Below are 14589 nucleotides of genomic sequence, written 5' to 3' on the forward strand. Positions count from 1 at the left end.
AGTGTTTGTGTATCTGTCTGTGTGTGTGTATATCTGTCGCTCTGTGTGTGTGTATTTCTGTCTGTGTGTGTGTGTGTGTGTATCAGTCTGTGTGTGTATTTGTGTGTTGAAGTCCCTCTCCCCAGACACTTCCTACAGCACTTCCCGGGGAATACCGAGGCGATCCAAGGCTAGTCGAGAGACATAGTCCCTCCAGCATGTCCTAGGTCTTGCCCGGGGCCTCCTCTCGGTTGGACATGCCCGGAACACCTCCCCAGGGAGGCGTCCAGGAGGCATCCAGAACAGATGCCCATGCCACCTCAGCTGACTCCTCTCGAAGTGGAGGAGCAACAGCTCTACTCTAAGCTCCTCCGGAGTGACCGAGCTCCTCACCCTATCTCTAAGGGAGCACCCAGCCACCCTGCGGAGGAAACTCATTTCGGCCGCCTGTATCCGGGATCTTGTCCTTTCGTTCATGACCCAAAGCTCATGACAATAGGTGAGGGTAGGAATGTAGATCGACTGGTAAATAGAGAGCTTCGCCTTGTGACTCAGCTCTTTCTTCACCACAACAGACCGGTATATCGACCGCATCACTGCAGAAGATACACCGATCCGCCTGTCGATCTCCCGCTCTCACTTGTGAACAAGACCTCAAGATACTTAAACTCCTCCACTTGAGGCAGCTCTCCACCAACCTGAAGGGGGCAAGCCACCCTTTTCCGGATGAGAACCATGGCCTCGGACTTGGAGGTGCTGATTCTCATCCCCGCCGCTTCACACTTGGCTGCAAACCGTCCCAGTGCACGCTGAAGGTTCTGATTTGAAGAAGCCAACAGGACAACATCATCTGCAAAAAGCAGAGACAAAATCCCGTGGTCCCCAAACCGGACTCCCTCTAGCTCTGGACTGCGCCTAGATATCCTGTCCATATAAATAATGAACAGGACCGTTGACAAAGGGCAGCCCTGCCGGAGTCCAACATGCACCGGGAACAAGTCTGACTTACTGCTGGCAATGCGAACCAAACTCCTGCTCCGGTCATATAGGGACCAGACAGCCCTTAGCAGAGGGCCCCGGACCCCATACTCCCAGAGCACCCCCCACAGGTCACCACGAGGGACACAGTCAAATGCCTTCTCCAGATCCACAAAACACATGTGGACTGGTTGGGCAAACTCCCATGAACCTTCCAGCAACCTGGTGAGGGTATAGAGATGGTCCAGTGTTCCACGACTGGGACAAAACCCGCATTGTTTCTCCTGAATCTGAAGTTCGACTATCGGCCGGATTCTCCTCTCCAGTACCCTGGCATAGACTTTTCCGAGGAGGCTGAGAAGTGTGATCCCCCTGTAGTTGGAATACACCCTCCAGTCCCCCTTCTTAAACAGAGGGACCACCACCCCAGTCTGCCAGTCCAGAGGCACTGTCTCCAACCGCCACGCGATGTCGCAGAGGCGTGTCAACCAAGACAACCCCCCAACATCCAGAGACTTAAGGTACTCAGGGCGGATCTCATCCACCCCCGGTACCTTGCCACCGAGGAGCTTCTCAACTACCTCAGTGACCTCAGCTTGGGGGATCGACGAGTCCACAACCGAGCCCTCTGCCTCTGCTTCCTCAGTGGAAGACATGTTGGTGGGGTTGAGGAGATCATCGAAGTTCTCCTTCCACCGTCCGAGGATGTCACCAGTCGAAGTCAGCAGATTCCCACTCCCACTGTAAACAGTGTGCGCAGGGCACTGCTTCCCCCTCCTGAGACACCGGACGGTTTGCCAGAATTTCTTCGAGGCCAACCGATAGTCATTCTCCATGGCCTCACCGAAATCCTCCCAGATCCGAGTTTTTGCCTCTGCAACCACCCGGGCTGAAGCTCGCTTGGCCCTCCGGTACCTTTCAGCTGCCTCCGGAGTCCCCCGAGCCAACCAGGATCAATAGGACTCCTTCTTCAGCTTAACGGCATCACTTACTTCCGGGGTCCACCACCGGGTTCGGGGATTGCTGCCACGACAGGCACCGGAGACCTTACGGCAACAGCTCCGTGCGTCTGCGTCGACAATGGGGGTGGAGAACATGGTCCACTTGGACTCTGCCGGAGGTGAGAGTTGAAGATCTCTCTGACCGGAGACTCTGCCAAACATTCCTAGCAGACCCTCACAGTATGTTTGGGTCTGCCAAGTCTGTCCAACTTCCTCCCCTGCCACTAGATCCAACTCACCACCAGGTGGTGATCAGTTGACACCCCTCTCTTTACCCGAGTGTCCAAGACATACGGCCAGAGGTCAGATGAAACAACCACAAAGTCGATCATCGACTTCCGACCTAGGGTGTCCTGGTGCCATGTGTACTGATGGACACCCTTATGTTTGAACATGGTGTTTGTTATGGACAAACTGTGACTAGCACAGAAGTCCAATAATAGAACACACTCGGGTTCAGGTTGGGGGGGCCGTTCCTTCCAATCACACCCCTCCAGGTGTCACTGTCGCTGAGCGTTGAAGTCCCCAGTAGAATGACAGAGTCCCCAGTCACGGCACTTTCTAGCATTTTTTTCCCTTCCCAGAGACGCCAAGAAGGGTCGGGTACTCTACACTGCCATTTGGCCCATAAGCACAAATAACAGTGAGAGACCTCTCCCCGACCTGAAGGCGCAGGGAAACACCAGCCCGCCGCCTCTCACCACGGGCAACTCCAGAGTAGTAAAGAGTCCAGCCTCTCTCGAGGAGTTGGGCATTTTTTCAGATTATCCTCCTGAATCAAATCAGGCTGATGCGCAAATACTCTGACTTTCTAGGAACAACATGAAGCTGTTTAAAGTCAATGATAGAGATCTCATGCTGCCGTTTCTTTTTTATATTAATAATAGATCTCTTCATAAACATCATTAAAGGTATTAAAAAAAACATCTTATTAGTCTGAAACTTCTTACAAGTCTGAAACTACTTACAAATAGTAAGTATTTATACTTTAGTAATAATGTTTATAAGGCTATATACATTTTGTTATACATATTTAAACAGGTGGAATAAATAAAATTGAGAACATTTCGAAAACCATTGAATGCACAAAGAACCACATACACAGTTGTCCTTAATAATAATAATAAAAAGCTCTCATTTTGAGGGTAAATTGTTATTTAAAAAAAAACAAAAAACACAATTATTGCATAACACTGATTTTACAGCGTTCAGAACGTCCCTGATGAAACATCAGGCATAAAAGACACACTGTACAGAACACAAAGATGAGCTTAAGTGTCTTTAGCTAGTCATGATTTATCTAATCTGATTTTATAATCCATATTCTGGGAGTTGAGGTTTTCATTCACTATACACATGGGTGAGATGTAACTAGATGAACTGATCTTGTGAAAAAACATCAGCAGACAATTCCAGAAAACATTTGTGGAAATGTCATTTAAAACCTACATTTGTTTCCCTCTTTGATTACTAACATGGGAAAGAGCCACTATAGGGCCTTAGAGTATTTTCATTTTAAACACTCACTGGTTTAAAAGGTTTTGACTTTATTTCCTGAATAAAATGGTCAAAGTAAGTTGTGTAATATATTCCAAAAACAGCCTTCCAAAAATATTTCCCCTTTAATGATGATTTTAGTTTTATTTCCTGAATGTTATAATATAATATTGTACATGTTCTTCTTATAAAAATACTACTGAAATTCTATTCCTGGGGTTCCTACAAGGTACAGTATGTAACCCATAATGTAATTCACTGGAGTGATTTTTTCTGGAAGGCCGCTCTTTTGGAGATTAACTCTGGTGCTGAATTTACCTTTACAGCAGTAGGCAGGTGCGTTTATCCAGAGTGTACAATTTGATCTCATTTTATACAAAATTGAGTAAGCTAAGATTAAGACCTAAGAAACGAAAACTGATTGGAGTTTTGTAGCTGCACTAAATGAATCCAGACCTCCTGACCAATCAGAATCCAATCACTAGAAGATGAACACTGCACTTTCATCCAGGACATGAAACATTTCATAAACATTCACAGTATCAGCTTACATCTATAAAAGAAAGACAATCAACCAGGATGGGTTTGTTCTTTTATTTAAAAAGATGATAAAAATACAAGAGTAAAGGGACAGATTACAGTTTGGTCATAATTTCATTACACACAGTCCAGCCAGCCAGAGGAAAGAAAGAAGCAAATTATGTTCACTTGCTGCTTGATGAAAGCTGAAAATTACTGATCATAATTGTGCTAAAACCACCACTACTCAGTGAAAATGATTCTAAAAAGAAATTCAGATTTCCAGATTATAAATTTTATTTTATTTACTGTTTTGGATTAAAACATCACCAGCACGTTAATGATATCTTCAGAGATTAAACCTGCTCCTTTATTTGTAAATGAATAAATAAATGAATAAATCCTTAATGCCAGCATAATATATTGTGAAGGAATATTAACAAAAAAATATTCTTTAAATATCAAAATAATCTCTATAATAATCTCTTATTCCTATTAGTAGAGAACAGGAATTATAAGGAATTCTATTACTTAAACAGGAATTTAAGTTATAGAATACAGATATTTGGTTCTGTAAATTTTAATTAACAGTACAAGATTAATGGACAGTTTAAAAATACTGTAGTTGACCAAAACTTGTATAAAATGCAGTTTTCACCCTTTTTTAATCAGTGATGTTTTCTAACAGAATTATGAGCTTCAAAAAATTGCTACAAAGTCTGAAAAGTGCATTGTAAGATTATTAACAGATTTGTATAAAAACATTGCACTTTGGATTGAAATCTATTGTTTTATCTACTTAATATCTGAAAAAAGATTTTAAAAAAGTGCAGAAAAATGCAATGATGGAAAAGACAAGTGCAGGAAGGACAGAGGCACTGAAGCTGAACCGTAATCCTCACTGAATGACAGAAAGCTCTGGAAAATCCTCCCTGATGGCCAAAAAACGGTAAAGAAGTACAATAAGTAAAGATAAAACATCTAAACTCTACACACACATGTTGTTCTATCATTAACACTGCAAAAGTCAGAGCAAACAACAGCAGGAAGTACGCTGAGCTGTGATCATTAACGAGCAACTCTAGACAACAATAGAAACACCAATCGAGCAAAACGTGTCATGTGATGACCCAAATATTAACATGAACAGGAGGAATAAAAACATGCAGTGTCCATACAGAGAGACTTTAAATGGTGATTTAAATAAATAAACGAACATGTTCCACTTTCTTCCTACAGTTTTTATCTGTCTCAGTAACATCCAGAATTTTATTTTTATTAGTAACACAAAAGGTGCTTCAGCTCCACACTTTTTTGGGAGAAATAAACATCAAAATAAAACATGTGTGAAAGCAGCTGTAGTGTGTAAAGGTCCTGCAGTTTAAGTTTCACTCACTTGTTATTTTGTTCTTCTTTTTGTTTACAGCAGCCTCTCAATATCCTCCAGACTGGTGTTCTCCTCCTATCACCACAAAGAAGAACAGAACTATTAGTTAATCGCCAAATAAACCCACCCATCTAACATTAGCATCAGACAGCAAAGTAAAGTATTACAAGTTCCTTCAGTTAGCTATAAAGGTGATGCGGATTTACCCGTCTGTGTTTCCAGATCAGGACTCCAATCCCAATGATGATGATGGTGATGATGAAGATGGGGATCGCGATGGTGATGGGGATCGCGATGGTGATCTGGATCGTGATGCTGATGGGGATCGCGATGGTGAATGGGGTCGCGATGCGGATGGGGATCGTGATGGTGATGGCGAACGCGATGCTGATGGAGATCGCGATGCTGATGGAGATCGCGATGCTGATGGGGATCGTGATGGTGATGGGGATCGTGATGCTGATGGCGATTGTGATGGTGATGGGGATCTCGACGGTGATGGGGATCGTGATGGTGATGGGGATCGTGATGGTGATGGGGATCGCAATGGGGATGGGGATCGCAATGGTGATGGAGAGCGCAATGGTGATGGAGTTGATCTTGGTGGTGGTGATGATCTTGGTGGTGTTGGCAGTGATGGTGAAGTTGGTAGCGTTGTGGTCAGTGACTTAAAACAAAAAGCAAAGCACACAAAGACACACAGTTAACACATGTCAGTAACACAAAAGGTTTACAGGTTGCTCTGATTGCTGCACATTTCTCATCCTATCTGAAAATCCTATCTGTATCTGATGAGAAGCTAGTTCATGCATTCATGACCTCCAGATTATTGTAATGCATTACTAGTTGGTTGTCCTGCATCTTTAATAAATAGCCTACAGTTAGTCCAAGATGCAGCTGCCAGAGTTCTTACCTGGTTGAGAAAATATCATCATATAACCCGAATTATCATCTCTACACTGGCACTTACAACCTTCTGCTACTTACAGTACATACAAGACTCTTAATGGTTTATCTAACTAGTCTTCTAACATGCTACAATGTACTCCTGTTGAATTCTTTTTTAACACATTTTAAACTGTTTTTATTGAAATCACATTTATTTTCTTTAATTGTTCTTTGTTTTTATTAGGATTTTATCGTTTGTCTTATTTTTACATATCTTTTTTTCTCTCATAAATTGTTTTCTAATTTCTATGTAAAGCACTTTGAATGACCTCTGTGTATGAAATGTGCTATACAAATAAACTTGCCTTGCCTTGCCTTACAATCCTTCACGCTCACTGTGATAAAAAAAACTCAGGACTTCTGGTAGTTCTCAGAATATTAAAATCTACTAAAGGTGGTAGAGTATTTTCATATTTAGCTCCTAAACTTTGGAATAGTATTTCTCTTAAGAGATAGTGTCCGGGGCTCAGACACACTTAAATTGCACACAGACACAGACTCGCACACACTTGAACAAACAGAGATATTACATACCTTGGTAAAGGTGTCGAAACTGCAAAATATAAAGATAGTAATGACTAAATCATTCTTAAAAGAAACAGAATTTGAAACCTTATAGAAGCAGAAATAAAAATATAAACCTTTTGATTCGATCCATGACACGTGATGTTATGGCGAAGCTCGACGCATTCAGTGATTGTGATGTTTTTCTCGCTCACATCAACAACCAGCGGGTGTCTGCTTTGGTTTCCATGAAGTTGTCCATCTGACAAACACTCCAACACCGATTCATTACCTGGAGCCTAATCACAGCATTCATTCATTAACAGAGTGCAGAATCGTTTCCCTTCTCACTCACGATGTATGAATAAATACATCATGCAATGTGTCTTTACTGGAACATCTGTAAATATTAATCATCTACACCATCTTTCAATATTTCAAGAGTTTATAAAGTAATAAACTTGTGAAGATTTATGACAAGATCAGTGTTATTTGGTCACATTGGTCAGTCCTACTCAGGACTTTGCTGCACTGTTGCTGAACTTGCAGAAGGTTTTCATTTGGTCTCACCTTCCTGTACCAGGCTTTCTCACAGTCCGGGTCTTGAAGAACAGCAGACGATATGTTAGGGGACATTGTATAAGTGTAACCATTTCCAGAGGAAATGAGTTGACAAAACAAGTTGATGGTGATAATATTCATCATGATTCAAATCTGGGGAAGAGAAAGTTAACAATGAGGAATAAGAGTTCAATATATGCAGTGCAATTTATTTAACTTGATTAATAAACCTGATTTGCTTTAATGAATTGAATCGGGGGCATGGAAAGCTTTATTATCACCACATATACATTATCCCAACTGAGGAGGTTGGGATCAGCGTGCGGGGCCAGCTATGACACAGCGTCCCTGGAGCAGGGAGGGTTAAAGGCCTTGCTCAAGAGCCCAACAGTGGCAGCTTGGCAGTGCTGGGGCTTGAACCCCCCGATCTTTCATAACCACTTGAGACACCACTGCCCCCATTGACCATTTACCATGTTGTTTTTGTTCAAATAAAGTCTTGGCAAGGACGACAGTCTTGCATAATTTGAAGAAGACATTGTTCTGACTACAGTCAGACTTATAATATATGTGGCGTCTGGTACAGGTCATTTAGATTCCAGGTCCCAGGCACCCTAAACTTCGGACGTGTGTGTGCGCGCGCCATCGCACTCAGTTCAGAGAGACTCAGTTCCATCGCACTCAGTTCAGAGAGAGTTTTCTCTCTCTCTCTCTCTCTCTCTCTCTCTCTCTCTCTCTCTCTCTATATATATATATATATATATATATAAGTTGGCCAATACCGGCAGACTGGAGCCAATGGAAATGCATCTCTCCTTTGGTGCGCGTCTTTATTCCTCTGAGAACTTCAAAGCGGACCGCGATATAGTATATTAATTAATTTACGATGCCTATCCAGCTAATACACGACGTACTAGTTACGTAATAATTGCACCCAAGGAGATTGGAAATGACCAGTGTACTAAATCCATAAGTGTCAAGACAAATACTGCAACAAGCAAAGACGCATTGACAGAGAGTCAAGAAATGATGAAAATAATTATTATTAATACTTCAGTAAAGTTCATTAAATCTATCCTGTTGTTAATGTGGTATTTAAACTTATGGACTGTGCATGGACTGACAAAGGTGGTACATGATGAAGCAATTTGACAACAATGCAGTAAATAATTTAGGTGCATCAAAAAGCGTGCTCGTTAAGATACCAGCAGATAAGCTAATCCAGCACAAATCAGTGCATGAAAGGTCACCAAAATGAAGTATTTGAACCTCATAATTAAATACAAAAGGAGGAGAAAAACTGCAAAAAAGGTCCACTTTTTGAAAAAAAGAACCCCCAACACACACACACACACACACACACACACCCCAATAGGTTGGCTACGGACCTGTTAAGTACATTACAAAGACAAATAGATTGTGCGGTTTAGTGAGCTGTGTAATTTAAGGCGGCTTGTATTGCTCATCAGATGAGTAATTACACAGTCATGCTGCGACACACCGAGAAACAAGAAACAAAGCAGCGGCAGTTTTGCTTTTGGTGTTGGGCTGTCTGTCTAAAATACTGTCAAATTGGGAAATAGTAATCAATTTAACTACAACACACCGGCCCTAGCTGTGTTACACAGAGACAGGGTAATTAAGGTCCGAGATACAATCACGTAAAACCAAACCACTTAAGATTAAAACCTCTAACAACAAAACATTATGTACTTTAAAACATGGATTTAATTAATAACTATTATTTAGCAGGTAACGTGTTACTGACCTTGGACATGAAATAACGCTCCTCTTCTGTGCATCTAGGAGCTTAAGCAGCCTTCTTAAATATAGAGACCAAACGGGGCAGGGCAAGGCCTGATAGAAAAGGGTCACAGGGCCAGGCCTGATAGAAAAGGGTCACAGGGCCAGACCTGATAGAAAAGGGTCGCAGGGCTCCCCAATGCCCTGGAAGATGTTCGCGTGAAGCCACACCCTCACCCTCAATGCACCTGAGGACGGTCGACCACGCCTGATAGACCCCTACCCCCCCCAGGATCCAGAAGAAGGTCACGGAGAAACTGAACTGAAGCTGCAATACTTATGGAGGGCATTGTATGCTATATGAAATTGTTTGTTCACTCACAAATAAATGTTAGTGCCTGGCCCAAAAAATATTTAATTTAAGTTTTATTTTCTTTTGTTCTGCAGCAAACTGAACATGAATACACAAGAAGAAAAAGGCTCCATGTGGATTGCCCAGCAAAACTTTATGTCCGATATGTAGAAAGGTAAGTATTACATTAGCATGGCTTTATATACAGTTTACATAATATGTAGACGGGAATACATTTTTAAAAGTGATCGATATACAAAAAAAGTTTGAAATAAAAAGCAATTTCTCTTTTTTTAAATTTTACTTAATATTTACTAAACTTTTGAATACAAATAGCTGCATAACTTAATGTAGCTTTAAAACAGTGTGAACAGTGGGTCACATTCACTAATAATTGTGCAATTTTTATCTTAACATGTTTATAAGGCCATCAAGAGTATTCAGTTTATTTTTATTACTTTCTACATTTTCCAGTAAATTTAGAATACGTTTAAGAATTAAAGTTATTGATTAAACATGATTTGTTCATGGAAATATATATAGAAATGTTAACAATATGTTTTGTAAATAAAGTTTGTCCACAGACCAAGATCAAGATTATTTTAGCTTGTTTATTAAGTTTTTCTGTTCTGTTTATGTGTAGGACATGGCATCAGTGGTAAAGGATATTCTGGCACTACAAGACCCAAACCTGGTGATCAGCAAAGCCTTCAAACTGTGTATTACACAGGGGACTTGGCCACACTGAAGGAGGGTTGCTGGCTTAATGACAAGGTAAAAGTTACAAAAATATATTGACTATTTACTTGATATGCCTTGGTTTATTGGGAAAAATGCATGTGAATTGAACTGTTATGGGGGGCACAGTGGCTTAGAGGTTAGCACGCTCGCCTCACACCTCCAGTTGGGGGTTCCATTCCCGCCTCCACTTTGTGTGGGTGGAGTTTGCATGTTCTCCCCGTGCCTCGGGGGTTTCCTCCAGGTACTCCGGTTTCCTCCCCCGGTCCAAAGACATGCATGGTAGGTTGATTGGCATCTCTGGAAAATTGTCCGTAGTGTGTGATTGCGGGAGTCAATGAGAGTGTGTGCCCTGTGATGGGTTGGCACTCTGTCCAGGGTGTATCCTGCCTTGATGCCCGATGACGTCTGAGATAGTGGGATAAGTGGGAGAAAATGAGTGAGAGAGAGAGTGAGTGTGTTATTGTGGCTTGATCATTCATCTTTGCATATCCAGATGTTTTATTTAACAGAAAGTACCTCACAAAGGAGCACAGGGTCAAGAAAGGATGCATCTTGGAGGCTTCCAGATGTACCATCAGCCGAATGAGAACTTTTGTATGACACCATAATGAATTATATGGGTCTTCTCTGAATCAGGTGTCATTTAAAGACTAAATGTTCTGCTATTGTGTCTAGGCAATTCCTAAACAGTTGAATGGCAATGACTGTGGTGTTTTTGTCTGTAGATATGCAGACTTCCTTTCTCAAGGAAAGCTATTCACATTCAGACAGGTACAACGGTGCTCCTGTTCACATTTAATCCTCAAACATTTTATTATGCTCCTGATTCATTTGTCTCTTTCTCTGTATTGTGACTTTCCACTCTTCAGAAAAGTGATGGTTTGGGAGATAGAAGATCCTGTAAGCCCTGAAGCAACCAGTCCTTCAAACATAATGAAACATCTTATGTTAGGACAGGTATCTGAAGTTATAACTGTGTTAATGTAATCTGACACGAAACACCTGAGATCAGGACGGGTATCTGAAGTTATAACACTATTAATGTAATTTGACACGAAACACCTGAGATCAGGACAGATATTTTACGTATGAAGGTCACGAAACACTGCGGAAACGTCTGGGGAAAGTTTAACTTAAGTTGTAACAGTATGAATATAATAAAAAAAAAAACACCCACCATCTCGGACAAGTAACGTTATCTGAAGCAATTTATGCAAACGACTTTCCTCCCAATCTGCGCATGATCGTTGTCCTCTGCAAATTATCAAATAGGCTACGCCTCCCTGATGACACAATACCGGTTACGCTGGCCTGAAATCCCGTAAAATAAGTGCCTGCCACACACCATACACAACCCCATACCCAGTGGTGTAGTCTACGTGATACGCGGGTATACGCCGTATACCCACTAGGAAATGCCAAGGATTTCCGTATACCCGCACATTGAAAATTGACAGCTGATAAAACCTGTGCTCCAGGGTCCCATATTCATATAACATTTAAGGCTAAATGTAGCTCTTAAAGGTATAAAGTTCACCCAAAAATGAAAATTGTGTTATTTCCTCACCCTCAATTTGTTCCAAAACTGTATGAGTTTCTTTCTTCTGTTTAACACAAAGATGATATTTTGAAAAATGTTGGTAATCAGACAGTTGGCAGCACCCACTGACTTTCATAGTCTATATTTTTTCCTACTGTGAAAGTCAATGGGTGCTGCCAACTGTCTGATTACATTTAGCCTTAAATGTTATAAGAATATGGGACCTGGAGCACAGGTTTTATCAGCTGAATGTCTTTCGTTGCTTATAATAAATTGGAATGTTGATAACACATAAGCAGTTTTTAATAATGCTCTCAATTTCATGTAGATGCATATTTTATGCATTAGTGAGTGTGGTGGTGCCTATGGGGCTATATTCCTTGGATGGGTGCATATGAGGCTGGGAGGGGGAAAAAAAATCACAGTATACTCGCTACAAAAAACTAGACTACACCACTGCCCATACCCATGCCCCGGAACACGGTTGCGTGGAAACACACACACAAACACACACAAACACCCATACCCATGCCCCGGAACACGGTTGCGTGGAAACACACACACAAACACCCATACCCATGCCCCGGAACACGGTTGCGTGGAAACACATACACAAACACACACAAACACCCATACCCATGCCCCAGAACACGGTTGCGTGGAAACACACACACAAACACACACAAACACCCATACCCATGCCCCGGAACACGGTTGCGTGGAAACACACACACAAACACACACAAACACCCATACCCATGCCCAGGAACACGGTTGCGTGGAAACACACACACAAACACACACAAACACCCATACCCATGCCCCGGAACACGGTTGCGTGGAAACACACACACAAACACCCATACCCATGCCCCGGAACACGGTTGCGTGGAAACACATACACAAACACACACAAACACCCATACCCATGCCCCAGAACACGGTTGCGTGGAAACACACACACAAACACACACAAACACCCATGCCCATGCCCCGGAACACGGTTGCGTGGAAACACACACACAAACACACACAAACACCCATACCCATGCCCCGGAACACGGTTGCGTGGAAACACACACACAAACACATACACAAGGGCGTCGATTTGGGTAGGGACGATCCAGGGAACACTCAATTGTCCCTAGCAATAACTCGACCAAGCATATATATATATTTCTACATAACCACTGATATCCCTCTGTGTCTTGTGCTTTGTTTTACTTATTTCATTTAACATTTATCCAGCAATCATTAAATAAGATGAAAATATTTTACAACGGCGTTCTGTAAAAATAGCGCAACTAGTGGAACACAAACGGTTAACAGAGCTACCACCTGCAATGGATCCCGCCTCTGTAACTCACCTCTCTAAAATGATTGGCCTTTGCCTTTTTTGAGTCCTGCCTCTCTAACCAATGTCGCTGTTTGATTGGCTTTGTTTTTCTCGCTAATGTGTTTAGGTAGGCTGCATGCTCTCAATTTCATGTAGATGCATATTTTATGCATTAGTGAGTGTGGTGGTGCCTATGGGGCTATATTCCTTGGATGGGTGCATATGAGGCTGGGAGGGGGAAAAAAAATCACAGTATACTCACTACAAAAAACTAGACTACACCACTGCCCATACCCATGCCCCGGAACACGGTTGCGTGGAAACACACACACAAACACACACAAACACCCATACCCATGCCCCGGAAAACGGTTGCGTGGAAACACACACACAAACACCCATACCCATGCCCCGGAACACGGTTGCGTGGAAACACACACACAAACACACACAAACACCCATACCCATGCCCCGGAACACGGTTGCGTGGAAACACACACACAAACACACACAAACACCCATACCCATGCCCCGGAACACGGTTGCGTGGAAACACACACACAAACACACACAAACACCCATACCCATGCCCCGGAACACGGTTGCGTGGAAACACACACACAAACACACACAAACACCCATACCCATGCCCCGGAACACGGTTGCGTGGAAACACACACACAAACACACACAAACACCCATACCCATGCCCCGGAACACGGTTGCGTGGAAACACACACACAAACACACACAAACACCCATACCCATGCCCCGGAACACGGTTGCGTGGAAACACACACACAAACACACACAAACACCCATACCCATGCCCCGGAACACGGTTGCGTGGAAACACACACACAAACACACACAAACACCCATACCCATGCCCCGGAACACGGTTGCGTGGAAACACACACACAAACACATACACAAGGGTGTCGATTTGGGTAGGGACGATCCAGGGAACACTCAATTGTCCCTAGCAATAACTCGACCAAGCATATATATATATTTCTACATAACCACTGACATCCCTCTGTGTCTTGTGCTTTGTTTTACTTATTTCATTTAACATTTATCCAGCAATCATTAAATAAGATGAAAATATTTTACAACGGCGTTCTGTAAAAATAGCGCAACTAGTGGAACACAAACGGTTAACAGAGCTACCACCTGCAATGGATCCCGCCTCTGTAACTCACCTCTATAAAATGATTGGCCTTTGCCTTTTTTGAGTCCTGCCTCTCTAACCAATGTCGCTGTTTGATTGGCTTTGTTTTTCTCGCTAATGTGTTTAGGTAGGCTGCAGCTATATTCCGTTGTATGAAGCAATATGCAACGTGATTATGCAGGTTACCGGTATGTGAGGAAGAAAGTATTCTTATAACAACAGTTTTATGCACAAAATACGGGGAATGTTGTCCCCACCAATACACACCCCCATACCCATGCCCCGGAACACGGTTGCGTGGAAACACACACACAAACACACATACCCCC

The 14589-nt window shown here is 42.5% G+C and overlaps 1 protein-coding gene across 1 annotated transcript; it reads right to left on the reverse strand.

The window, feature by feature from the left end:
- Nucleotides 1-5087: 5087 nt before the first annotated feature.
- LOC113650501 lies at nt 5088-7449 on the reverse strand. Its single transcript, XM_047816083.1, has 4 exons — nt 7384-7449; nt 6951-7112; nt 6844-6862; nt 5088-6028 (listed from the first exon to the last, which is right to left on the reverse strand). The coding sequence occupies exons 1-4, from the start codon at nt 7447-7449 to the stop codon at nt 5541-5543; spliced, it is 735 nt and encodes a 244-aa protein (XP_047672039.1). The 3' UTR covers nt 5088-5540.
- Between the last annotated feature and the right edge of the window lie 7140 nt (nt 7450-14589).

The sequence above is a fragment of the Tachysurus fulvidraco genome, chromosome 7, assembly GCF_022655615.1.
Source record: "Tachysurus fulvidraco isolate hzauxx_2018 chromosome 7, HZAU_PFXX_2.0, whole genome shotgun sequence".
Classification (NCBI taxonomy): domain Eukaryota; kingdom Metazoa; phylum Chordata; class Actinopteri; order Siluriformes; family Bagridae; genus Tachysurus; species Tachysurus fulvidraco.

Coding starts and splice junctions, on each gene's coding strand:
- LOC113650501 (XM_047816083.1), bottom strand. CDS start 7,449: ATGTCCCCTAACATATCGTCTGCTGTTCTTCAAGACCCGGACTGTGAG. Junction 7,113..7,383: donor AGAAAGCCTGGTACAGGAAG/GTGAGACCAAAT, acceptor TGCTGTGATTAG/GCTCCAGGTAATGAATCGGT.